The sequence below is a fragment of the Corapipo altera genome, unplaced genomic scaffold, assembly GCF_003945725.1.
Source record: "Corapipo altera isolate COAL_440 unplaced genomic scaffold, ASM394572v1 0, whole genome shotgun sequence".
NCBI lineage: Eukaryota > Metazoa > Chordata > Aves > Passeriformes > Pipridae > Corapipo > Corapipo altera.
The window spans coordinates 50555896-50581121 of NW_020884872.1; the positions used below are offsets into that span (position 1 = coordinate 50555896).

Genomic DNA, 25226 nt, shown 5'->3' on the forward strand with positions numbered 1-25226 from the left:
AAGCCACAGCTATCCCTTATAATGCATTTAGCTGAAAAATTTTCTGAAATCTGTGGAATAAGTTCCATAGGCTTGAGAAACAGTTTGGGAAAACTGAAAGATAGTTTGCTGCAGAACCTACTCTTTCTCATCTGGAATTAGTACAAACCAAGAAGTATCACCTTAGTTTCTCAGGTAACCTATGGTATAATTTGAAAAACAAACATCATTGTAGCTTTTAATTTAGCCACATTGTTTGCTAAAGGTTTTAGTATTGTCTGTCAATGTGATCTTTGGACCAAAATCTGATCTCGATCAATCCCAGCTTGAAGGGAAAAGGGGTGGGAGGGGGAGAAGAAAAGCTGTTTTCTTTCAAATTCAACTTCTTCTTTTCAATTCTTTCCTGTTCAACTGAGTGTATTGTGCTTGCTGAAATATTCTTAGTCAATATAGGCAGAATTATGGCACCCTTGTAAAAGCTGAGTAAGCTGATGTGCCAAAGAAAGGCTGTGTGAACAAGAAAGGGCTAGATTCTGACATTTTTGTTGCTGTCAGTGCTGTGCCTCCAAGATAGTCATAAACTAGACTTATTCTTCTCCCTCTCAGGTTGGACGGTTTGAAGTTAACCTCATCAGTCCAGACACCAAATCTGTTGTGTTTGAAAAGAATTTTAAAGATATCTCCTCATGCTCTCAGGTAAGCATTATTAAAAAGCAACATGTAGATCAGCAGAAGAAAAAGATTTTATTTGTTCTTTGGTTGGCTTGCCTTGCTAGTCTATAGGCATGAGAAAAAAAGAAATGTAGAATTCTTTATCAATGTTCTGTGCTATTTTCCCTTGTTGAGTCTCAAAGGCCATTTAAAAACAGTTTATCATATCTCACTTACCCTTAATAGGAGTAAATTGTTGTTTTATGCCATTGGCTCCTTAATTTAAAAAAAAGGGAGGGGTTATTGTGTCTAATGTATACCCAAATACTGCATGAAGTTTGATGCATCAGCTTATTTGGGGAGTATGACTAAAAAAAATAAATATTAAACTACCATTGCCTCACAAACAGTTGCAGCAGACTGGAATTACTATTTGCCTTTACAAGAGTGAGAGCTGTTATTCAAATTGTGGGTTTCACTCGTCTGGTAGCAGTTTCAACTAGAATGTAATGTCATTTCCAAAAAGCTTAAGTACAGAAACGATGAGTACAAAATAGCAGTAGTGGCAACTTTGATTATTGGTCAGCAAACAAAGTATAAAGTGTTCTACTTTGGGAGAGCATTGGATATGTTTTTGGAATTAGCTTAATCTCCATTTAGGATACTCTGAGTGTGCTGTTCCTGAGCAGGTAAGTTCCTGAAAGCCTTCAGAATGAAAGGAAGAGAGCATCAGATCAGCCCTCCAGAAAAACAGCAGTTTACCTGCATCACTTCTACTGGAGAATATGGCAATAGGTGTACCTAGCTATGTCCAGTAATAAAGAAATATTTCTTATAAAGTTAAATGCCAGGGCTGAGGGATTCACGTTTCCATCTTGCTGTTGTTCAGTACCTCTTACTTCAGACACTTTCTGTTTGATGTTTTACTTTATTACCTCCTTTCATTTGCCATGCCACATGCATCACTTCAGGCCTCCTTAAACATTATTATTCTAGTTTAAAGTACACGTCTGGCATTCTCTAAACCTATATTTCACTCCCAAGTGCTTTCATTTTAATGCTATTAACAAATCTGCTCTTGCATGACTGGTCTACCAATGCTAATACAAATTAAGAACTGGTCAATACTTGTAACTCAAGTGGAGTCTTGAGCTACTAACTAAAGGTTCAGATCCTTAAGCTGACTCTACTGTTAAACTACAGTTTGTATTGCTTTTCATAGAGAAAAAAGGCTAGCGCAAATATAGAATGAGACAGTATAATCAAACAATGATGTAGTAATAGCTTTATAATAAATGCAGATCAAAGAGATTCTTAAGGGGTAAGGAAAGCAGAATTTGCAGACAGCTTTGGTCTTCTGCTTTTTGGGTGTACTGAACTGAGTGAATATGACACTTCGGCTTTAGGTACTGGACTCCTAGGTTGTATATACATACTGATAATAGTCAAACAAAACAGTCCTAAGCAGGAACAACCTTTGTTCTACTGACTTTAAAGTGTGGTGACCAGCAAAACCATGGCAGACTTCCAAAGCACAGCTTTCCTTCAGGAAAATGGTTGTGTAGAGTAAATAGTGCAAAGTAATGCTGTGTGTTGGACTTTGGAGATGGAGTTTTTCACACTGCCTCTTCACTTTCATTTGGAGCAAAGCTTCTGTTATTTTGCATTCTTGAATATCTCAAAGAGGCACTAACAATACTCTAGGGGGATTTGTTTGATTTCTTTTTTTAATGCAAAACAGCTACTTTAGAGAAGTTGAGGGGGTTCTGTGTTCAATAGAAATGGAACATTAATTTGTTGAAGACTAAGTATTGGTTGCATAAACCTCTTCTTTTAAGAACTTGATGTTAGCCACAGGGCTTCTCTGTTATGAATTTACAGGGCAGTGATTTACTGTGTATTGTGGACTGAAGCTTAGGAGTATTTGTTCTTTAAAGCTTTACAAACAATGAAAAGGAGATGTTCTGGTCAGTTTGCCTTCTGGATTCTCTTAGTCTGGTCTAATAAAGGTACTTTTTATTAGATTAAGTGTGGTTGATCTGCTGCATTCAATTAATTATCCACACTCCATATACTTGTCAAAGCAGCAAATATAATTGATGATAAACCTCTGTGTGTGTGCTGTCTAAACTCAGGTATCAGGCAGCTGTAGAAGTTTTCTTGTTGCAGCCTTGCTGAGCTTGAGGGAACCCAGAACAACAAAAAACTTTGTTCATTTGTCATGACAGGTTCAGCCACACTCTTTGAGAAATGTGATGAAAGTAGTGTTGATTGAGGAACATACTGTGGTGTTTATGCCTCAGTAGTGCAAGTGTCACATCTGTCTCTCCTTTCAAATGTTCTCCTGTTGAGACTGAGAAGTCAGAGAGCAGTAGACCTGTTCAGGAACTGTCAGCAGTGAGGGAACTGGAATCTCCCCAAACCACCTTTAGTAAACATGTTTTCTTCACAAAACAGCCTGCAACACTTCACTGATCTATCTATAGATTAACATGTGTATACATCTGACCTTTTTTATTTTATGCTTTGGAAGACTTCGTGTGTCATGAGAAAATAAGTCTAGTTAAGTCAAGATTACTGTGGACCATCGTTAAACTAATGCCATTAGTGTCCTTTTAGACACCCTCTGCACCTCTGTTAAGTTTTAAGTGGCACAAATGTAACTTTTGCAATTTTGTTTTTAAAAACGACAGCATGTAGTAACGCTATGTTCAGTCTGTCACGTACTTCATTTCCAATTTTGTTGAGAGTGTTTTCTGTAGTGACAGGCAAGTTGCTTTGCCTCCTCCTCTCTTTTATGATATAGGTGTTTTCTTTGGAGATGGATCCAAGCAAACAAGTTCTGCTTTCTGTTGTATTTGAACTTGAGAGATTAGCCTTTCATTTGGAGAAAATCTACTATTACTATACTGAGATGATAAAAACATTGGCAAAAGCTTTAACAATAGCGAGTCATGTTCCATGAATTGAGACTGGAAATATAGTGTTTCTTAGGAAGCTGCTCTCTTTGATCTTCTTAGTGCTGTTTTTAGCAAGGCAATGTTCCCTGTCAAGTCGTTAGACTAAGATCTTAAAAGAAAACATCAGTAGTAATATATAGTAAGTCTTGAAACTTCTGGTATGTAAATCAGTCTCAAAGAATTTATTTCAGAATTTGGTTGGAATTCTGTATGTCACCACTCATTCTCTACCTTTTTTTCTTCTGGTATAATTGTAACATGTATTACAGAAAAGCAAAGGTCTGTTGCTACTCTGTTGCTTCTTCAAACCTGTGTTTTAGCGTGGGCTTATTACATCAAGTTTTCACTGTGGAGGCAATTCCAAATATAACCTAGAAATCTTTAGTTCACTTCCCTGAAAATCCAGTCAAGGTCAAGGTCTATCGCTTTATAACTTCTGTTTTGATTGTGTAAAGATCTTTATGTAACTTTTAAAAACAGAAAGCAATTTATAAGGTAACGATAGTAGTTGTAAAATAGATCATTAGGAGCATACATTTATAGTTTCTCAAATTTTTGCATGGGCAAGAAAGTGTTGGAGTCTGACAACTATTTTTAGGATCACTTTGGAAACTAAACCTCTTTATAAAATAGTCCACTAATGTTGTTTTTGAACTCTTGTAGGGTATAAAACACGTTGATCACTTTGGTTTCATTTGCCGGGAATCTGTGGAAGCTGGGTTAAGCCAGTATGTTTGCTATGTGTTCCAGTGTGCAAGTGAGTCTCTGGTGAGTATTTATTAATGATCCTGACCTTTTCATCAGAGGATTTCTAAGGTATTTCCTAAACTATGTGAGTCTCTGTTATTCTGCTGTGTCAGTTGAGCCTCAGTGGTCACATCTTCCCAGGTGCAAGACTGTGCATATGCAAATATGCAGTAGGAAGGGCTACATTCCATTCCTACATAACCATATCCTGCTATTTGGCTGATGCATATATCAGTAACAAATAGAAAAAAATCCATATGGGTGTGTTCATGTATGCAGAACATGAGCATATTTGGGCTCTGTATTTGATTGTAACTCTTCAGTTTCTAACTGTTGAGAGACGTGGTTCTGCATTAAACATGTAGAAACATGTATTGAATTAGTAACAAACCTGATGATAAAACCCAAACATACACTGGTGTGGTTTAAACTACTGGCTGATCCTGCATCCGTCTTTACCATGCGTATGTATGGCTTTAGGATTTTTCCTGTAGTCTGTTTTGTTCCTCAGTAGAAGAAAATAGCAGTATCTGATCACAGAAGAAAACCATAGTATGTATGGATGTATGTAATTATGAAAAAGTCCATTGGACATTTGATAAAGTATGTATCAATTAATTGAAGTTCCAGGTGCCACTGATTTTAACCGATAACAGGTAACTTAATAATGTGAGAGTACACAGGAAATAATTTTGACTACTTTTTTTTTTTAGAGTTCTGACACCTTAAAAGAATTTGTTTTCTGCTCTGAACTGTGTTTGTCCCTGATGGCTGTGGTAACAGCTGCTAACTCTTTTTCAACTAAACTTAAAAATCTCTTTTCCAGTTAGCTGAAAATGTAAGTTTTCCATTGACTAGCTTCAGAGTGAATAGATTTACATCAGTAAAACTACAAACAGATAACAGCCCTAGATGTACAATGGCAGCTGAGGCTGCACTTTTATCAAAATGGGAGCTTATTATGGAATCAACTCTATCATTGTACTAACAGAAAATGTTACATCTGACCTACTGATAAATCTGACCATACATAATTCAAAGGCTTAAGTGGTATATAAAACCTCCATGTATTTATGAACCTCTTTACGTATTCTGGTGCTTTGTATACAAGGTCTAGGAGCATATTTGAATGAATATGGAGAGGTGCTGTCCCCTCAACCTTTCTTAGATAAAAGTTTGAGCTTTTCCAGTGCTGTATTTGTGGTAGCAGCAGAGGAAATAGCAGGGCAGAATGCAAGGCAGGCCAGAAGTACTTAAAGATAAATTGTGATTGTAATGAAGCTGGTAGCTAGTCTAGTAGCCTAGAGAAAAGTGAAGTACTGTGGAGAAGCTCCTGTCTGGCAGCAGGGATGAGTCTGTAGGGGTTTATGCTAAAATGGTATAGTGGTGGGAGGAAAGTTGTTGAATGGAACACATGCAGTTTACAGGAAAAACTTGAAGCTAAAGAGATTAATGCTTTTTATTTAGGCAGCATATATTCAAGCCAAAAATTACCACTTGCAGCTTCTTAAAACAGTGAGTGCTTCCCAGTAAGCTTGAGTAGCTGCAGTCACATACTCAAAATTACAATGTCTGGCTGAACTTAAAGATGGTAAGTATCTACAGAACAGGTAGAAAGCTGGGAACACAACCTTGATCTCTTTAGAAGACAGTAAAAGGGTTTTGTCTGGTTTTGTGTTTGTTTTTTTAAATTCTGAAGTACCTGTCTATGACATGATTTATAAATCTAATTTCACGTATATGGCATGCATTTTTGTTTAAATACTCTTTTCTCTCCCTCCCATACAGGTTGATGAGATAATGCTGACCCTGAAACAAGCCTTTAGCACTGCTGCTGCACTGCAAAATGCCAAGACACAGATTAAACTGTGTGAGGCCTGCCCTATGCATTCATTGCACAAACTTTGTGAAAGAATTGAAGGTAGAAGCTGAATTTATTTTCTAATTGTGTTTTGCTGATTATTGTAGAAGAATAACTTCATGTAAGAACAGAGAGAAAAATATCCCAATAAGCAACTCTTACCATCACTTTGCACTCTCTGTGTTTAGGTGGAGGTGTTAGCAGTAATGATACTGCAACCGAATATAGTATAGCTTCTGTTATAAATACATACTCTTTCATCATCATACCTTTCTTGAACGTTAAGCAGAGCAGCAAAACCCACCAGTTCACCTTCCATTTGTTTGTTTTTTTGTCTCAAGTTGCATGCTTTCGAAATGAGTCATAAAAAGACAGTGGTGATCCAAAAGGATCTTGCTTTTCTGTGTGTTCCTTCTTTCCTGTGTGGGGTTATTTTTTTCCTTCTTTGTGTTTATTCTCTCATGCACTTCAAAACTTAGTTATCCTATGGGGAAATAAATGATTAAGTTAGGAAACTACAAAGAATCACAGAATATGATGAATCCAACCCTTAACCCTACACAGGACCATCCCCAAGAGTCAAACCATGTGCCTGAGGGAATCATCCAAATGCTTCTTGAACTCTGTCAGGCTTAGTGCTGTGACCACTTCCCTGGGAGCCTGTTCCAGCATGCAACCAGCATCTGGGTGAAGAACTTTTTTCTAATATCCAACCTAAACCTCCCTAACACAACTTCAGGCCATATCTAATAAATAAAGTTAAGGCAACTACCTGACTTCAAATATGAATAGACAAATCTTTGTAGTTTCTCTGAAAATGAAGAATACCAAAACACATGTAAAAACTCTTACAAGATAGAATTTAAAACAAAAAAGTTAGGATCCTGTTTTTATAGTCACTCTGCTATGTGTCCTTGCAAAGTATTGTATGCAAAAAAAAAGGCAAGTGTGTTATAAAAAGCAAATAGTCTTGTATCTTCTGGTCTGGTGATGATGGTGCTCGATATTACCTGTTCTCCCATTCACTGAAAGTCACTGTTGCAACTTGCTTCCCTCTGGTGGATGACAAGCGAAGTATAAAATCCTAGTGGAGTGAAATTTTGTTAGGTTGTGACTGGTATTTTCTGGGTTTAACAACACATATTTGGAAGTGATAAAGTTTAACTGGGAAAGCCTTCTGTAAATGAAAGACTGTAGAGGCTGCTGTATAAGGCAGTTAAGTATACTGAACACAGGTACTTACAGGATAAGTATCCAGTATTAAAATAAAATCTCTCCTAGGACAACAACTAGAGTACCATAATAGTAGTTTCATAAACTTCGTACTTACTGACTGAAAGGCTTTAGTGTCCCTTTGTTTTTATCCATCTGCTTTGTTTTGAGTCTGAAGTTTGTCAAAATCAAACCTAAAGCTTCATGACTTTGGAAAAGTCTTTTATCTGTTCTGGTTGCAGTTTTCTATGAACAGTTTGTGCCTTGGATGGAAAAAACATATCTTCATCTGGGATTTGTTTTCACCCACATTTTTTGTAGCTTCCTAGAATGAGCTCTGTGAGAAAATTTGCACTTTTTATTGAATATCAGAAATTCTTCCCTTTATTCCACAGCTTTTATGCAGCTCTTGCTTTTTAAAGTGTCTTCAGTTCTCTGTTATGACCTCTACCTTATCATTTCCTTGTGCAGAAATGCATCTAAGTCTTTCAGTTAGAAGCATCTGAAAACTTCCAAGTATCCTGTGCATGGATTATCTCTCAGTTATAACCCTGATCTGTTCCTCTCTTCCTCCTCTCCCATACAGTTGTCAGATTTCGAGCTGTCAGTGATCTTTTGGTACTAGGACAGAAACCATCAGTGGGGTAGGGAGCACAACCTTTTACATAGGAACCAGCCACTAAGCTGCTGCTACTTGTATTTTTACTGCTAAAGAAAGAAGACAAAACCATGTGGTTAGCAAAATCTGAATTAATTTTTATCATGTATACTGTGGATATACAACTGTCATACATTAAACTTGTAGGAACTCAAATGCAGGTTTATATTTTCTGCTGTCATTTTTCTCAAAAGTTTTTTGAGAGATCATTTGAGAATCTAGAAGCTTTAATGGTCCTTTCTTTTCCCAGGACTCTATCCACCAAGAGCCAAACTTGTAATTCAGAGACATCTGTCATCACTAACTGATAATGAGCAAGCAGACATTTTTGAACGTGTTCAGGTAATACCTTAGAAGCTGTTCTTCCAAATTTGAAAAAGACCATGATAAAATTAACTAGATTTTCTTGCTTTTGATTACATTTATTTACTACATTTGTTATGTAGTTGATTTAGAATTTACTGCTTTTCCACCAAACATTTCATACTGAAATATCATGCTCCAACTTAACCCATGTATGATACACTGCTATTGGAAAAGTTTTGTTTCCCAAGTTTGCTGAGATGCTCTGTGTTCTTACCCAGAGTGTATTTTTTTTTCTGAGCTTAGTTTTTCATCTGTAAACACATTTTCGCACCTGAAAATGATGTGGGAGTGGGTTGAAAGCAGGTGAGACATGCAGGTATCAGGAACATGTCTGGCATTTTTAGATTTTGTCTTTTTTTACTTATTTGTACACAACATTCTTGTGTAAGCAGATGTACTTAAGTGGATGAAGTATACAATGATTTAGGCTTCCAAAGGCTCTGCTCCTCTCTAGTTACCTGAAGAATAGAATGGCTGTTTGGTTTTCCTGGGTTCCTTATGCCACTTATGAGACTATACACTGGCAAACAATTTTAGAAAACAAAATGTATGGGCGTAAGGCTCCCTTTTCTCCACAACCTGTAAGGTGTTTCCATTTTAGTTCTGTTTTGCTCAGGAGAATGACAGCACACAGACAGTATTGCAATTTGACACAATAGTAGCGCACTCTGGGATTTGATGTAGTAGTATATTAATTTCAAAGAATATATACATATGGAAGAAAAAATAATCAAATCATGAATTGAAAGACAAATTTTCCTTTCTTTGCTGTTACTGACAGAAAATGAAGCCTGACAATGACCAGGAAGAAAATGAACTTGTGATCTTACATCTCCGTCAACTCTGTGAAACTAAGCAGAAAACGCACATTCACATTGGTGAAGCACCATCGGTAAAGCTTATTTTTGTATTATCCCTCTCCCTCTTCCCACTCTATTAAAATCAGTATTAATGTGTATGGTCCTAGCAGGACCACTACTTTACTTGGTCAGGAGTAACTGAAGCTGGATATTGCAATTAAGAGAGGATTGTGAGAGAAGAATTTGATTTAATTTATAGTGACATGTTTGGGTTTTATAAGCTGAGGGGGGAAGAAAAGAAGGGAAGAAAGATAACCAAATACTTTTAGATCTATATTTCTTTACAGTGTGAGTATACCTCTTCTTTTTCTTTCTTCCTTGATTCCCCCTCCCAAGCGGTTATATTCAGGGAGAATAGAAACGAAGAGAGCATTGGTTTCTGTCGCAGGGTATCTATCGTAGTAGTTAGGTTTGGCCAACAGAAAAGCACACACACATACACACGCTGCACAAGGAGTTGAGACAAGAGCTGTCTGCCACGTCAGCGCAGCAGCATCCTTTATTAGGACAGCTAGCCCACGTTTTCTCACACACTTTCTGTAAATAGCATAATTTCTACAAAACATCATCACTATGCGCCTGCACCAACATTCTTGTCCTTGTACATTTTATCCTCCCTAAACCTACTTATCACCTTTCCAATTAACTTCCAGCTTCTCGAGGCTGCTCTGTTCATGGGAATGGTTAATTAGCTTCTCTGCTCTCACGGGAACCGTCTTATGCCATCCAATATGTTATGTTTGTCTATGGGTTCAACTTCTAGGGGCTTAACAGGCCTGCCACTTCCCCGCACAGGTTTCATTTTAAACTATGAACTCCTCTTGCAAAGGAAACATGTAACAGTATTGTTAAATTGATATACTTTTACAATATAGCCTTTAGGGATGGAATGTGCATTTAACTATGGATTTGGTTTTTTGGGAGTGTGTTCTGGCTTTTTGTTTGGGTTTGTTTTTTTGGAGAGGGGTGATGGGTTTATGGTGTTCTTTTAATAAGAGCCAACAGTATATTCTTTATTATGTAACTTGGTTTCAGCTCTAGTCGTTGGAAATAGTCTTTGTGATTAAAAAAAGAATTGCCAAAGCTGAGTTGTGTCCTTGCTCATTTCAACAGGTCATTTCTAACAGTTCGATTCCAGAAAGCACCACCAGTGGTGGCAGGTTTAAACTTGACATTCTGAAAAACAAGGCCAAGAAATCCTTGACTAGCTCTCTGGAAAATATCTTCTCGAGGGTAAGATTAACAACTCATTGTCATCAGCTCTCCCAGATACCCTTGACAGTAAAGACCTATCAGATTTTTTTGTTGTTTTGGCCTCAGTCTGATAAATGCTTAATGAAGTAATAACCCTATTGTGAAATCTGAGAGTTACAGCTGGGTTGATTGTGACTTAACTGCACTAGAAAGTTTATGGTAAGGCCACATGTACAGGGTGGAAAAAGGACAAATTTCTGAATAATGAACATTCATTGTAGGTGGCCAGTTAGTTGAGCATTATCAGATGTGTTGCTTCAGAATAAAACTTAATTTTATCTCTTATGATCCCATAAAGAGACATCATTTTTTGAATGTGTGAATAAGTGTACCTGCATACAGTGGAAATCTTTCCTTTCTGAGAAGTAATGCTTTAGGTCTCATAGCTAAAAGTGCTTCTAGTAGGCACCAAGAATCTTCAGAAGGTAGTTACAAAGTTCCTTTTGCAGGGAATAAATAAGCAATAGTCTTAGAAAGCGAGTTGTTCTTCATTTTAATGTTCCTAGCCAGATAATTACTGAAACTCTCTTATATGAAATAGCCTTTTAATAAAGAAGTCTGAATTGCAAATTTTGCTTAGTGTCCCCTTGCTTAGTAGGTTGAGTCAGAGGAGAGGCATATAGAGGAGTAACTGAAGAAGGCTGGGTGCCTGGAATCCAAAGTGTCATTACAGAGAAAGTGTGATGAGCTGTGAGTACTGGATGGTGAGGTCTAAATATAACTTGGAGTAGTGAAATTAAGTTCCTTCTGCTAGTAATTTTAAAAGTACCATGCTAAATCAAGCACTAAGTTGCACTTGTCCTGCAGCTTCCTAGGCATGTCATAACGTAACCTACAAACGTAGAATGCCACAGATGTTCCCTATAAAGGAAACAAAATAGTGTTTGCCAGAGAGAACCCTTAGAACTTACAGTTAGGTGTCAATTTGGTCTTCTGCTGAAACTAGCATTAGTACTCTCCTGGTCAAATATGACCTCTGCTGTGTAGCAAGTTTAACAAGCTAGGAATTTGGTCTGAATATGGAGAAAGAGAAAGAGAGGGATAGAGCATGCACAAAAGAGAGTGATGACAGTCAGAAGACTGGGTAATTTTGGCAGTTTGGAATATCGTCAAATGGTCACAGCTACAGTTGGGCCTTTGCTGAGTCTGATTTCTTTTCCACATCCAAAGGACATGTGACTGGAAAGTAATCTAGCTCTGATGGTGGGTCACGAACCACAGTGGTTATGGAACAAGTGTACATCACTGAAATAACTCGGTAAAGCATATACAGGCATACTGGCACTCTGGTCATGTCAAGGAAAAATCATTTGGACAAAGTACACTGCTTAAATTGAAAAGTCTCTAAAGGGAAATTTCTTAAAAATAGTTGTTGAGGGTTTTTTATGTAGTATCTTTCTTCTCACCAGGGCCACTTTGACATGCTGCATATTATAATGTAAGGATGTACACAGTCCATGATTGAGTTCAAGAGAAGGGGACACCTGAATTTGGATTAAGGCAGTTTCAAGTTTGCTATTTATGAAGTGGACTTGCTGTTGTGAGGAATGTTGTTTCATCTTTAACCTCACAGTGCAATAGATCAGAAACAGCAGTATGTTGCAGGAAATATGGTACATGTAGGGGTTCATTCTTGCTGATCCACTTAAAGGTTACACAATGCAAGACCAAGAAAAATTATTTGCAGTGCAGCTCAACCACTAATTATTTGATTAAAGCAAGTATATACAAGTATCTCTCTGCATTTGGCACTGTGTTATGTGCATACATGTTATACACAATAACTGTTTCAATGGTTCATATTCTTCATCAGGCTATTACAACAAACTTAATGGGTAATGGTTAATTCCTAAAGGTATTTAAGCACTAAATACCTATTGCTGTGGTGAGTTTTTCCTCCTTAAGCCAGGTGCAAATGGTATTGATCTTGTAATGGATGCTAATTATGCATGTTACCATCTTTATGTAAACGTACATTTAGGAATGAAGAGACCAAGAAAAAACTTAAGTTGGTTTTGGGCTTTTTTTTTTTTTTTAAGTTGGCATTCAGCATCTTTTTGTAGATAAAAAGGTTTATATAAAAAGTAAAAGTCAGTATATGTTGGGGAGAGACTTAGACAGCCTCAGTCTTAGCAAAGTTAAAAAGAAGTATGTAGTAACCAGATATTTAGGAACACTTTAAGTGGATGGCTTCTTAACTAGGTAAATAGCATCAAGTGACATTTTAAGCTGCTTGAAGGAGTGGCTACTCACTACTTACCATAGGGAAACATGCTGGTTTCTGGCTTTGCTTAGTCCCAGAGGAATGTCACTTTTTCACTTCTTTGTATTTCTGGACTGATCTTATTTTTGTGAGGTTTGAACTGAAAACAGGCCATGACTTCCTAATGAGGTACCTCAGGAAAATAAGTATAACCTTTCTTTGATCTCATGAACAGATTTCTTCCAGCCCATGCTGCGCTAACCTCTTCTGTTGTTGTTCTTTCTTAACCAAAAAGCCCTTATTACAATGCCAAAAGCGTGTGCTTTCAAAGGTAGTGAGTTATTCTTTCCTCTTGTTTTATTGTGAGGGTCAGTGAAGAGATGCTTCAGGCAGAGTATTTATTGGTAATGTGCTTAAATGGAATAAGGTACTTAAAGGGCACTCTGAGTCTAGAAAATAACCCTTACTAGGGAAAAGTAGGCTAAATAAATACTGCTGATGTTAACAAAACTTCCTCTGGAGTTGCAAGCATACCAAGAGGAGTTCTGTCCACAGTTTTCCTAAAACCTAGGCTATTTTTCTCCTGATAAAGTACTGAAAGCAACTTACTTCAGCAGTCAGAAGTGTCCAACAGCATACATCACCAGGGAGTTAAAGTTAGGAGTGAAAGGTATTCAAAAGTATTGCTGATCTATCACCTCTTCTTGTGAAACCAAAGGACCATTACAAGTTCAGCAAAGGTCCTCTAACATTAATTTCTGGCAAATTCTTGTCAGGTTTATCTGAACTATAAATGAAAAGTCTTGTTTGTGTCTTGTGCTATTTGGATGGATTTGCAGCCAAAGAACGTTTTTTCCCAGTTTTAGTACTTTAACTACTTTTGCGCAGGTGGACTGAATTGGTCTGAAATGTCTAGATATGGAACAAATTGTGTTGATATTACAGTGTGTCACATGCATCCATTAGCAGCAGTGCGTGCACAGTACTGAAGTCTGGAGTTTTTTGAACTCAGCTTTTTAAGCCAACTCAGCTATTTTGCCTGAGATGTATCAGGAAATATTCAGTTGATTCAGACAATAGAGTTGCAGGTTTAAAGCTCCTGGTAGCAATATGGGAGAAGGTACAGTTTGACCAGCTAAAGATGTCACTGCTTGTAAAATCCTGTGCTTGCTCCATCAGCTGTGGTCTTATGTCAAACTTGTCTTGTGCCTGAACAGTCCTGTGTTTACTTGCACAGCTGTTGCCATCTTTGCTTAACCTTCAGAAAAAGAGGAAAAAGACCAGGTTAGGTTACTTGCCCTTTTTTTTGCAGGGAGCCAACAGAATGCGAGGCCGCCTGGGAAGTGTGGACAGCTTTGAGCGCTACAACAGCCTTGCTTCTGACAAAGTACGTAAGGAGCTTAGTTTAAATTGGCACGTTTTCATGTACGGGTGTTAATGAAGTGTGAATATGGCACTCTGGAAGGAAGTAGCACAAAGCACACCAATTTACAAAACTCAAAGAAGAATTTCCACTGGGAGTCAGGGGGTGTAAGAAAGCTGGGGTTTATGTTGACTTGAATCTTCAGCTTTAATCTGGTTGTCAGTCGGGTTTTTTTCTACATTTCTTTTGCTTTACAAAAACAAGGAGTTTCTGTTAAGTTTCTGCCTTGTTTTACTGAAGTAATTTAAAAAGGTCATGTCTCAACAGAAGGAAGTGCTCTGAAGGTGAAGAATCCTTTCTTTAGTAATAGTTGATTTAGGGAAGTAAGAATTTTTGACCTAAACCCAGCTGTTGGGCATGCTGTATGGTAGCAAGAGGGCGGAACTCTGTTCACGTTCTTTTTATTTCCTGTTTTTAATGTTTTACCTCACATGAGAGTTGGTTGCTGATTTTCCCAGGAGTGAAGATTCTGTTAAGGTTTTCCTGCTACAGTTACTCATAAACTGGCTGTGTAATAACAGTCTCTCTTCCAGGATGTTGCTGTGACGGTACAGGAAGTATGCTCGCGATATGTCGAGGAAACTAGCTAAAAGCAGTTTCCCTAGTCTTTTCCATTCCCCTGTTTTCCCGAAAGAGACAAAAGTCTGGTAACTGGAATGCCAATCCCTGTGAGAGTATGCCTGCTGTAATTAATACATTGTTTGCCTTGCATATACATTTTTATTCCTCCCTCTGCTTTCTCTTTTTTTTTTTTTTTTTTAAGAAGGATGCTGCTGGTTTCGAGTGAATTATCAAAGGATGTCTGGTTTGGGTGATAATTAGCATACAATAGGCCATGACCCAGAAGGGGGAGAGGCTTTGGTGCCCTGATGCTGCGGCGCATGGCCCGTGGGTTAGATGAGAGCTCTCGTAGGGCACAGAGCGTCAGGCCTTACTCCGCCAGCACTTCCTTTCAGGACACTTCGCCGGGCGATTCCCCGCCAGCTACTCCTCCAGCGTCCCCCGTGTCCTCGGCCTGGCAGACATTTCCTGAGGAAGACTCAGAATCCCCCCAGTTCAGGAGGCGTGCACACACCTTCAGCCACCCCCCCTCCAGCGCCAAGCGGAGGATAACCTTCCAGAACGGGAGGTCCCAGAGTGTCCGGTCCCCGCTGCTGCGGCAGAACTGTGTGGAGACAACAAGGTGAGTCAGAGAATGCTGTGCCAAGCTCCTGCTCTCCCCTGCGTTGCCATACGCAAGCCTCACTCCTTATGGACACTGTTTCTGCACTTCTCCAGAGCTGGTTTGCCCCTTCATATATTTTCAGCCTGTCTTCTCTGCCTCCAAGTAGTTTGGTGCTTTGCAGTAACTCATTAATCCCTGAAAGTCATTCAGAGGAGGCATCAATAGATCAAATTGATAATTTGGCTGGATGCTGGCACCAATCTGTTTATTTATTTATTTATTTGTCAACTCTGAGCTGAGCCTCTGGCAGTATGGGTAGTCATGCCCTTTGGAGAAGAGGTCCTCAGTGCTTTACATGGCAGAGATGGTAGCCTGATGCTTTTTGCCAGGTTGAAAAAGCTACAAGTGTCTGTCACTGTGTTCGTAAAAGCTCACAGAGAGTACATCCAATTTAAACTGGTTAGGAGTCTTCCATAAGATCGTAAGGATTAAACACCTCCACTGAACTCTGAGGCTTGTAATTTCCCTGTTTGCTTTTCTCCGAAGCTTCCTCTATGATTTCTTTCCCCTTTGGAGACTATCCAGCTATAAACATGTGGAGGAACACTGTTCCTTCAGGAGTTCCGTCACTCAGTAGAAGAGGTCTCCACAGTTCATTGTGGGTCTCTTTGGCGGTACTTACTTTCTTTGCCTCCATCCTGGATATCTGCAGTAAATGAGTGTACAAACTCCAAAACCTTTACAAAATTGAGGCCCAGATGAGCTGAGTTTTTTCCTGTTGGAGGATCACTTTCTCCAATCTACTTGTCTGTTTCAGTGCTTAGCTGCAATTATACTTTTTGTGGGCTTTTTCTAAAAATGGTTTAAATAATAATTTCTCACCTGTTTTATATATCAGTGTGAATGCTGCACCAGCTTGTAGAGGAAGGAAAAAAAATCTGTTTAAGAGAATGAAAGGGGATGAGGGGTAAGAAGCTAGCCTTGAGGTAGCTTTGTTACATTGTGTTTCTGAAGACATAAATAATGTGTTTTTTACTGAGATAAACTTCGGTTGTTTTTTTTTTCCCCACTCATCATGTTGTATGGAAACAGGAAACCCTGTGACAGTTCCAGCCGAAGGACTTGCTGACTACATTTCTTTGTAATAACTTTTAAGCAGTCTCTGATTAAGTGACATCATCATCAGATTTTCAGTCAAGAGTTTGTAACGGTGGTGGTTCTAGACTGAGATATTCTGCATTCTTTCTTATTGAGGATTAGTCATAAATGTTAAGTAAAAGAAAGTGAATTAATTCGTATGTCCCCCCAACACTTGTTACTACTATTAAGTAATGTTTAGCTGACTATCTTTCTTGATTTAAACACTTCACAAAAATTTATTCAAAAATACTGCCTTTAAATGATGTCTAATTTCTAATGTCTTATTTACAAAAGCAAGAGAAAAGTGAAGGGAAGAAACAAGGCGGTTCATATTATTGGAAGAAGGTTTCTAAGGATATTTTCTGAACGTTTAAGAGATTATTTTTTCTGAATTTGCTTTGAAAGTAAATAAAGCTAAAGAAATAAGGTGGTCTCCCTGTTCTGCAGTGTCACTGAAAAGTTTCTTAAAAGAAATCAGCTGTAACAAGAAAATGAGTATCACCAGGGAAACTGCCCTGTAGCGCACTTGGTACATTTTATCTTCTTGGAAACAAAGATAGAGTACTTGGCCAGTATCTTTAATCTGGATGTTTTGTTGTTTCCAAATCTGTGCTGACCCATTTGCTATGTTCTCTTGTTGCCTGCACAGTCCTAAGGTCGGGGTTCGGCGCGCTCTCAGTGAGAGTGAATCTGCGTCACCTGGTCTCCCCTCCTCTGTCTCTGCCCCTTCTTTCCTGAAAAGCTTTTACCAGGGCTCAGGAAGGTTGCTCCAGCGCTCAGAAAGTGACCTCTCCAAGAGGTGAGAGCGTTGTCTTCTGCCTAGTTCTTCAGTGCCACCAGCTTAACAAAAGGATTCCTAGTGAAATGCAGCACATAGCATCTCTCCCACTGCCTTGTGCTCCTGCATTTCTAACAGACTTCTGTGATGCAAATAGGTGAACAGGCTTTTGGATAAAAAAACCTGTTAAAAATAGAGGCTTCTATGCTGACATCTAGTAGCTATCACCTATTTCTGTTCTAGTGTTGCAAATCTACTGCATTGGTTTGTCATGTGAAATGCAGTGGATTTTAGGAGTGTCACACCAGTTTAATGCTTCCTCTGCTGAATGTAAACCAGCATGCTGTGATCATTGGCATGTTAAAATAAGAAAAGAGCAATGTGAAGAGTGCACAGTACTAGTGTGGGTTGCCTGTGCATGAGAAGGGGAAACACCAAGTTAACTGGGTGATACTAACTGTGAGATGCTTAGGGAGAATTAACAAATAATTTCCAGTTGAAGAGATATGGGGAAGAAGAAAAGATATGAGAAGTGGCAAAAAAAATAACCTGTCTCTTATAGACTGCCTCTAATTTGTGTTCCAGTGCAGCTTTCTTTCTGTGTTCCCTTTAGTTAGCAGTCTTGATCCAAACTGAACCTATGCCCAAGTCAGTTTGTACCAGCAGCTGGATCCCATCAAACCTAGCTTTCTAGATTTGGGGAATGTAGGGATTGACTATTTTATGAAAACTGTACTTTAATCCCAGGTAATTCCAGACTGTCCTAAGATATTACTCTTTTTTAAAATTGGTTATGCAGACAGGTCAAGATACTGTGTTTCATTGTAATGGAGTTTTGAACTCTAAGTGGGGAGATCTTCAAATCAGGAACCATTCCCAGAAGACCATCATGTTTCTATGTAGGTTTTACAGTTTACACGTCTGATATCATTTCATCTTGAATTTGTATGAAAAGACACATTCTCTTGAGAAAATGGGTTCTCATTAGCTGCAGGTCTTGCTGGGAGCAACTGGGCCTGAACTGTCATGGTAACAAAATTGCAGAAGCAAGAATGAACTGTTAGCATCTAGCTGAGTTTGTGAAGTAAAGACAAGAAATATAGTCAAAAAGAAGTACCGAATTAATAATGCTGATGTGATAAGTCACTGAACACTGAAGTAATCCATTGCTTGAGCTTGAAATATATTGTCCAACTGACGGTGGCCAAAATTTGCAAATGTGTGTTGTGCCATCAGGTTATTAGTGAGAGGAAGTTCTAATTTTTACAGTGTATTTTTTCTTGTGCATTTGTTCGTTTGGCTGTTTTTCCAGAGAAGGACCATCGTCTATCCAGTAGGCTTAATGTGAGGTATTCTTAGCATTCTTGTGTAAATGAGTGTATGATAGGTTGGAATTGAGCTTAGTATGCCAGTCCTTTACAGTCTGCAGACTTTAAGCAGTTTAACTGTTAGGGGCCCTAATTAAAACTTCAGTGCATTTTCCAGAATAATCATGGTTACTACACATTCATGAAGTGTTTCCTAGTCCTATTACACTGGAGAACAATTCTGTATAGTCTGACTTCCATATTATGTAACTTTGAGATTACACATGATGAAGCAGACAGCTTTTCTTGGTGTCCTGGTGAACTTTGATGTGCAGGAGCAGAGACAGTTTCACTTGGAGTTCAGTTTGGAAAGATTTTTGATTTGTAGCAGTCAGATGGGCCTATACAAATATAAACAAATGGTGGTTGGTGGAGACTGGGAATGTTGTTGGTTTGGGTTTGGGTTTTGGGGTTTTTTTTATAGAATCACAGAATGGTTTGAGTTGGAAGGGGACTTTAAAGATCATTTAGTTCCAATCCTCCTACACCTATAAGTTTTCTACTTTAAGGAATGAGCAGTATAGTAAAGTTGTGCAACAACACAATATTTATAGGTGCCTTCAGAATGTTTTTACAGCATTGTCAATACATTTGTCTGGAGACAGGTCTGGCGTGGAAGTGGTCTCCACATAATCTTGATTTTTGACAAGTGTGTTGTGCAGCATTCAGTATTGAGCAGAAGCACACATAAGCGTTAAAAAAAAAGTCTGGTTAATACAGAGGTAAAAAAGTTTGTTTAATATAAAAATAAAAGCAGCACTTTTAAAAATGGAACAACCTTAAGTGTAGATTTGACTAGCTCAGACTCTCTATTCATTGCATCATTGTGCAAGGATAATTTAAGATGAATTATCACCACCTGAATTTGAATGGATTGCTTTTTTTAAAACAGCTTCACATGTCATGAACAAAGTAAAATACTTGGGAATATTCTTTAAACAAAATAGCAGAAAGTAATTATTCAGAATAAAAATATATGACAGGAGTGAAAACCAATAGAGGGGTGTAAACTGATAGAAACTAGTTTTTCTTCCACCCAGAGGAGAGGAATACTTAATGTATTAGTCTTACATATAGATTTCTGCAGCTTAAGCACTGGGAAGTTGAATTCTGTACTTGATCTGGGGGATTTTGTACCATCAGCTTCCAAACTGCGAAGTAGGTTGCATTGATTCAATTGCTAGTTACAGCAATCAAGAAAAGTTTAAATGAAGGTGAAATGGGGAAAAATGCAAATCTTGGCACGAGCTGCAACAGTATTTGTTCAAAAGTCAGTTGGCTTTCATGAACTCAAGCGCAAAATAATTCAGGTAAGTATTATGTAAAGAGTTTACAAGAAATGAGGTAGCTTTGTGGTTTTTTGAATATCAGTCTTAGGGAGCGTTTTAAAGAACAGTTCTGGGAAGATATTTGGATAATTAAAACCAAGCAGTAAGCATGTTTGTAATCTGACCAAGTTTCTGAGATTTCTTCTTTCCTTATTTTTTTTCCTTCCCCTGAAGTAGTTGTCTCATCTTCATACTATGCATTATCTGATAGAATAGTGAATTAGATGATGCTTCAGGGAAACTGAGTTGCAATTACCTGAGATAAAAAACTGAGATAATCAGTACACTATACTCTTGACTTACTTGGGTTTTTGCTTGTAACAGCTTAAGGATAAAAGTAGAGACTGAAATATTTGAGGCATTACATTGAAATTGTAGCTTTTCACTTTTTATTGCATATAAGCTGATAAATGCATTTTGGTTTCTGTATTAATTCAGAAGCAGAGACTTAGTAGCCTTACAGAGAACCATTATTCTCCAAAATGAGTTGTGATGCGTTTATCTTAAATATAGAGTATTACACTGTTTTATTTTTCCAGAGCTACATGGGAGGTATATTAAGTGATTAAAACAGAAACAGTTAAGTTAAACCCCAAACAAATGGAAATCCTCCATTTTGTGGAATTTCTCTGTTGAAGTATTTGACTCTTTCGTATGTCTGTTCTACCAAACAGGAACTTGTAGAAAGTAGTTATGATTTTTTTGTTCTTGGTGACTATGTTACTGTATAACCCAGGAAGTACTCATCCTCTGCCTTGCCCCAGTGCCTAGGGTCTATAATTCATAGTCTACAGAGAGTTATAAATTTCTTTAGTTTGACATAGAAACATTTTTTTAAAAGTGGAAAACATTATTAAAAACTGGAATTAGTGATTGGACTACTTCTGCTAGGTGACCGTGCAGCATGTTTCCCATGTGGATGTTTCACCTGTGGTGTTGTCAGAACAGGGTCTTTTCTTAAGAATTCTTAAGAATTTTTTTCTGTGAGTGAGGTTCAGTATTGGTGCCCTGACAGGAAAGTTGTGAAAGTCTTTTTCCCCAAGTTGGGAGGTAGCGAAAGCTCTTCTCTGCTTCTCAGTAGCAATGACTGAACTCTATTTAAGAAGTTTTGGAGTTGCTTTGGCTCTTAGTCTCTCCACTCACATTAATAAACCTCATCATTTTGTAGGGAGCTGATATCTAGTGGTCACATACACTTTTTTTGTTACCCTCACCCTGTTTAGGAAACTGTCTTTTGCACCAATCTCCTGAACCTTTTCATTAGGATAGGAGACACTACCATTTTACTCTGACTTCTTCGTACTTTTGCTCTGTAGGATATTGTTTCACCCCTTCAGATCTGATACTAAGCTAGGACTTGTTTTTCTTGAAATGAGAAAACTTTCTTTGCTCCCTTTCTAGCCTCCTTTTCCTAAATCTTGGTGTTTTCCTGGGTGAATATGGTAAAGTGTGTTCCTGAGACTTTCAAAAGGTTTCCTCTAATCACTCATCAGACAGCACTTTGAAAGAGGAGGTGATTAATGTTAGTCATTTAAAATAGCAGGGGATTTTTGGAGGGAGGTTTTAACAACAGAAGTACAGGTCCTCAGAACTGTATGATTTGCATACTTCATGAGGTAGCATATGTAATTAGTTCATCCCAATGTCAACTCCATGACTCAAATGGTATAAACAGCTTAGTTTCTTATCCTGTAATAGCTATCTTCTTATTTTGACTTTCCTGCTAATTTTACTACTGTAAATTGAACACTAACCCTGAGATTAGCTTAGTTGGTCGGAGAATGGTGCACCAGGGTCCAGGTTCAATCCCTATATGTGCCATTCACTTGAGAGTTGGACCTGGTGATCCTTGTGAATTCCTTCCAGCTCAAAATAGGACTGTCTGCACGTTTAGAGGCATAGTAGCTGAACACAGATTTTTGTACACAGCAGTAGAAAGAATGTTTTCATTCCCTTGTTGTGTGGCTTCTATTTAGTAAGCCCTGGAATGACTCAGTTTTTGTGTTCTAACATGAGATATGTAAGACTTGAAATAGTGAGAAGTAGTTCCATTACAGATATTTACAGAACAGATTATATATTCATTAGAATGATTATATATCCAAACTCAATATCTCATTTCCAAGAGTTGTTGGACTGAAATACCTTTGGAAAACAATACCTGTGGATTCAGAATTAGTGTTGTAGTCTGTGCTTAGCTACCACGAGCAGTGGTTAGCCCATCACTAAAGACTCTTACAGAGTTAGACAAAGAAGATTGTCACAGTTGCTGTCTTGGTTAATGCAACATGGGGATCTACCGAAACCACCTACTACTAGTATGATGCATAGGGAACTGAGACACAATGGAAACTAAATCAGGAGTAGAGAATAATGCAGACTGTCTGATATTCAGGGCTTCCAGCCTGTAGTGCTGTTCTTAGAGGAGGGCAAGGGTGGTGCCTACTGCTGGGTAGTTGAATTTGAAGACATAGTTATTTCTCTGCCAGGGTATGGAAGCAAGGTCTGATACCTTGGTACGATGGTGAGTCCACTTCGCTCGCTGAGACTTACAAATGTCAGGGAGCTATTGTAGATCATTAGCATAATGACAGCTTTGGTCACCAAAAAGGCTGGTTCTAACTTGGTGAATTCAGCACGTTCATTTAGCACAGAGTATGAGATATGAAGTGCTGATTGAGATGGTGTAGTCCTTCCTTGCAGATGTCTCCTTTTCTGCAAGCCAGATGTGGGGGACAGACTGCAACTGACAAACTGCAATCACCTGCAACTGCCTTGCCACTAAAAACATAGTGAATATGCTGGGCTTTCCTTTCATCTGTCTTTTTAGGATTCTTGCACTGTAGTATGGAAATTCGTCGCAGGATGGAGGTTTAAGTGTAGCTACTGTGTTGATATAGCAGTTTTCCCTGTGATGAAAGTGAAACTGTGGACATAGCCCCCTGGGTTTGATGCTCTCTTCCTAAAAGCCTGTAGTTGTGTCTCATGCTGTTGACATTACATGGAAGGATTTGTGGCAGATAATCAGCGTACCCATTGCTATATGAGATTTGTGCACCTACTTTACTACCAGAAATACAAAACGCTGAAATATTTCTGAAAGTGGCTCAAGTACTTATGAAAGCTGAAGGTCTTCTGGCAGAAGTCAGTAGAAAGGTATGCTTGGTGTGTCCTCTTAGAATAACCTCCCAGCAAAGCTTTCCTGTATCCTCTCCTTGCTTCTTCCAGCAACATAAGCTACTGTTAAAATTACTGTGTAAATATATTTTTACATGGTAACTGGGGAGATCAGCCCCTTTCAGGTCATTGTGTAGGAGCTGAGTGTACCCTCTGTTTGCAGAGGCTCTGTTCCTTCAGCTGGAGATGTTGATGAAACATGAAGACATTTGGCATCATTTCTGCAAGTAAAACATCCACTTCTTGAAGCATAAGAAAGAGACTATATGAGAAGACAGAATGTTACCTCCAATAAAATATTCACCTGTGAGCTCATCATGACATTTAAAATGGCACTAAATGGAGTGTTGTGCTCCACTAGAGCAGCATCTAGTGTTACGTCAGTTTGCTCCCATAAGACTAATGTATGGCAAAATAAAACCCATTGCTGTCTATTTTAGAGACTAAGTATTACCGTGTTTCTCTCTTAGCTGCTCCAAAAGTTTAGCTTTTATTCTGAGCTTCCAACTGAGCCCTGTGTGAATGCTTCCTGATGGTATATAGTGCCAACTTCACAGCAGTGTGTTACAAGAAAACAATTGGGCACTTCTGTATTCAAGGTGAAGCTCACACACAGCACGCTTTGCCCTTCTTAAGCTTCCCAGCAAAGGCTCCTGCAGATTTGGTTGTACATTAGACAGACTTAATAAAGATTTATTTTTTTTTCCCCTCCAAAGATGACTGACTTTAAACACCCCATATGCTTTTTCTTTCCTTCAGTGATGGGGAGGGAAAGAAAAGAACATCAACTTTCTGCAGCAGTGAGTCTCTAAATGCTGTGGGGGCCACGCTCACACCTCGCCGCATCTCCTGGCGGCGGAGAATATTCCTGCAGGTAGCTTCACCTATGAATAAATCTCCTTCCAAGATGCAGCATCCAGGTCTGTGTGTGCTTTTAAAGAAAATAAACAAGCAGTTGTTATTTAATACTATAGTGAACCGCGACATGTGCAAATACAAAAGGGAGAAGGGAGTCAGCTTGATACAATATTAATGCTAGAACCTTGCTAGAGATCAGTTGTGTTCAACTGGCTTTAGACTACTTAGGTCTTTGTTGCTTTGAACAGAGGATTCTGTCATCAAAATAAAATGAATTGCAACCTCTAGCCTCGTGCTGACAAAGATACCCTCTTTAAGAGTTAGGAAATTTTTACCCTAGCCTGTGTACATAATAGGAGTGTTTGCAGAAAATGGTAAATTTTCTGCCTTGTCCTTGTAGTGCACATAGCACCTGTTGAGTGTGTTAATAATTCTTACAGCTTTAAGTCATTTAAGGTAGAAGCCTCTGACATATCTAAAATTGTGCTATATTGATGAAGTCCCATTTGGCGGAATTCAAAACCATAGGTAAATGACAAACTCTGTATTTAGTGACCATAAAGTGCTACATCACTGCCTGTAGTGCAGCTTAGGAGATGAAAAAAGTTGCTTTTAGTATAGAGCCTGTGGTAAATCACAGCAGTAAACAAGCTCAGCTGTAAAGGAGACTTCATGGATAAATGCCTCATTGTAACTCTGTAAAGAGCTAGCAGGGGACAGAGTTGAAATACTGGGTGACCTCTTATTTAGCTGCATTTAATTTAAATATAATTTTAATGTAAACAAAACACTGTGTTTAAAAATAATTCTCTACTGTTGAACTTCATTTTCTCTGTCTTTGGAATAAGCACATCTCTGCTGAATGTGGAAGACAGCTATTTTTGTTCTGTTGTGACATAGTTTTTCATGATATGTTAAACAATCTGATTTTCCTGTAATAGCTTTATGATTCTTTGCAGATGGTCATGATGGAAGTGAATTGTTACCCTTATCCCCTCTTGCTCCACCCCTGGAGGAGGACCCTCTTGTTCTAGTATTGCAAAATGAGGATGGTCCAGATAAAACTGGAGAGAGGAAAAATTCAGAAGAACTACAAAGCCTGTGGAGAAAAGCCATCCATCAACAAATTCTGTTACTTCGGATGGAAAAAGAAAACCAGAAGCTGGAAGGTTAGCTATTTAGAAAATACCCCTAAAAGCTGTTGCAGATTCTGCTGCCTTAAAATTAAAACTCTTGTGG

At 38.4% G+C, this 25226-nt stretch overlaps 1 protein-coding gene across 6 annotated transcripts in view; it reads left to right on the forward strand.

Moving 5' to 3' along the window:
• TBC1D4 (TBC1 domain family member 4) overlaps window positions 1–25226 on the forward strand; it is a 100543-nt gene that overhangs the window by 56024 nt on the left and 19293 nt on the right. For 4 of the 6 annotated variants that reach the window (XM_027646697.1, XM_027646704.1, XM_027646730.1 and 1 more), the window contains exons 3-13: window positions 586–675; window positions 4254–4358; window positions 6126–6258; window positions 8319–8410; window positions 9216–9326; window positions 10408–10527; window positions 14064–14138; window positions 15131–15357; window positions 17129–17278; window positions 23889–24049; window positions 24947–25156. In XM_027646697.1, coding sequence (XP_027502498.1) covers window positions 586–675; window positions 4254–4358; window positions 6126–6258; window positions 8319–8410; window positions 9216–9326; window positions 10408–10527; window positions 14064–14138; window positions 15131–15357; window positions 17129–17278; window positions 23889–24049; window positions 24947–25156 — 1474 coding nt within the window. The remainder of the gene's footprint in view (window positions 1–585; window positions 676–4253; window positions 4359–6125; window positions 6259–8318; window positions 8411–9215; window positions 9327–10407; window positions 10528–14063; window positions 14139–15130; window positions 15358–17128; window positions 17279–23888; window positions 24050–24946; window positions 25157–25226) is intronic. The other 2 variants (XM_027646712.1, XM_027646722.1) reach the window with 1 other exon arrangement.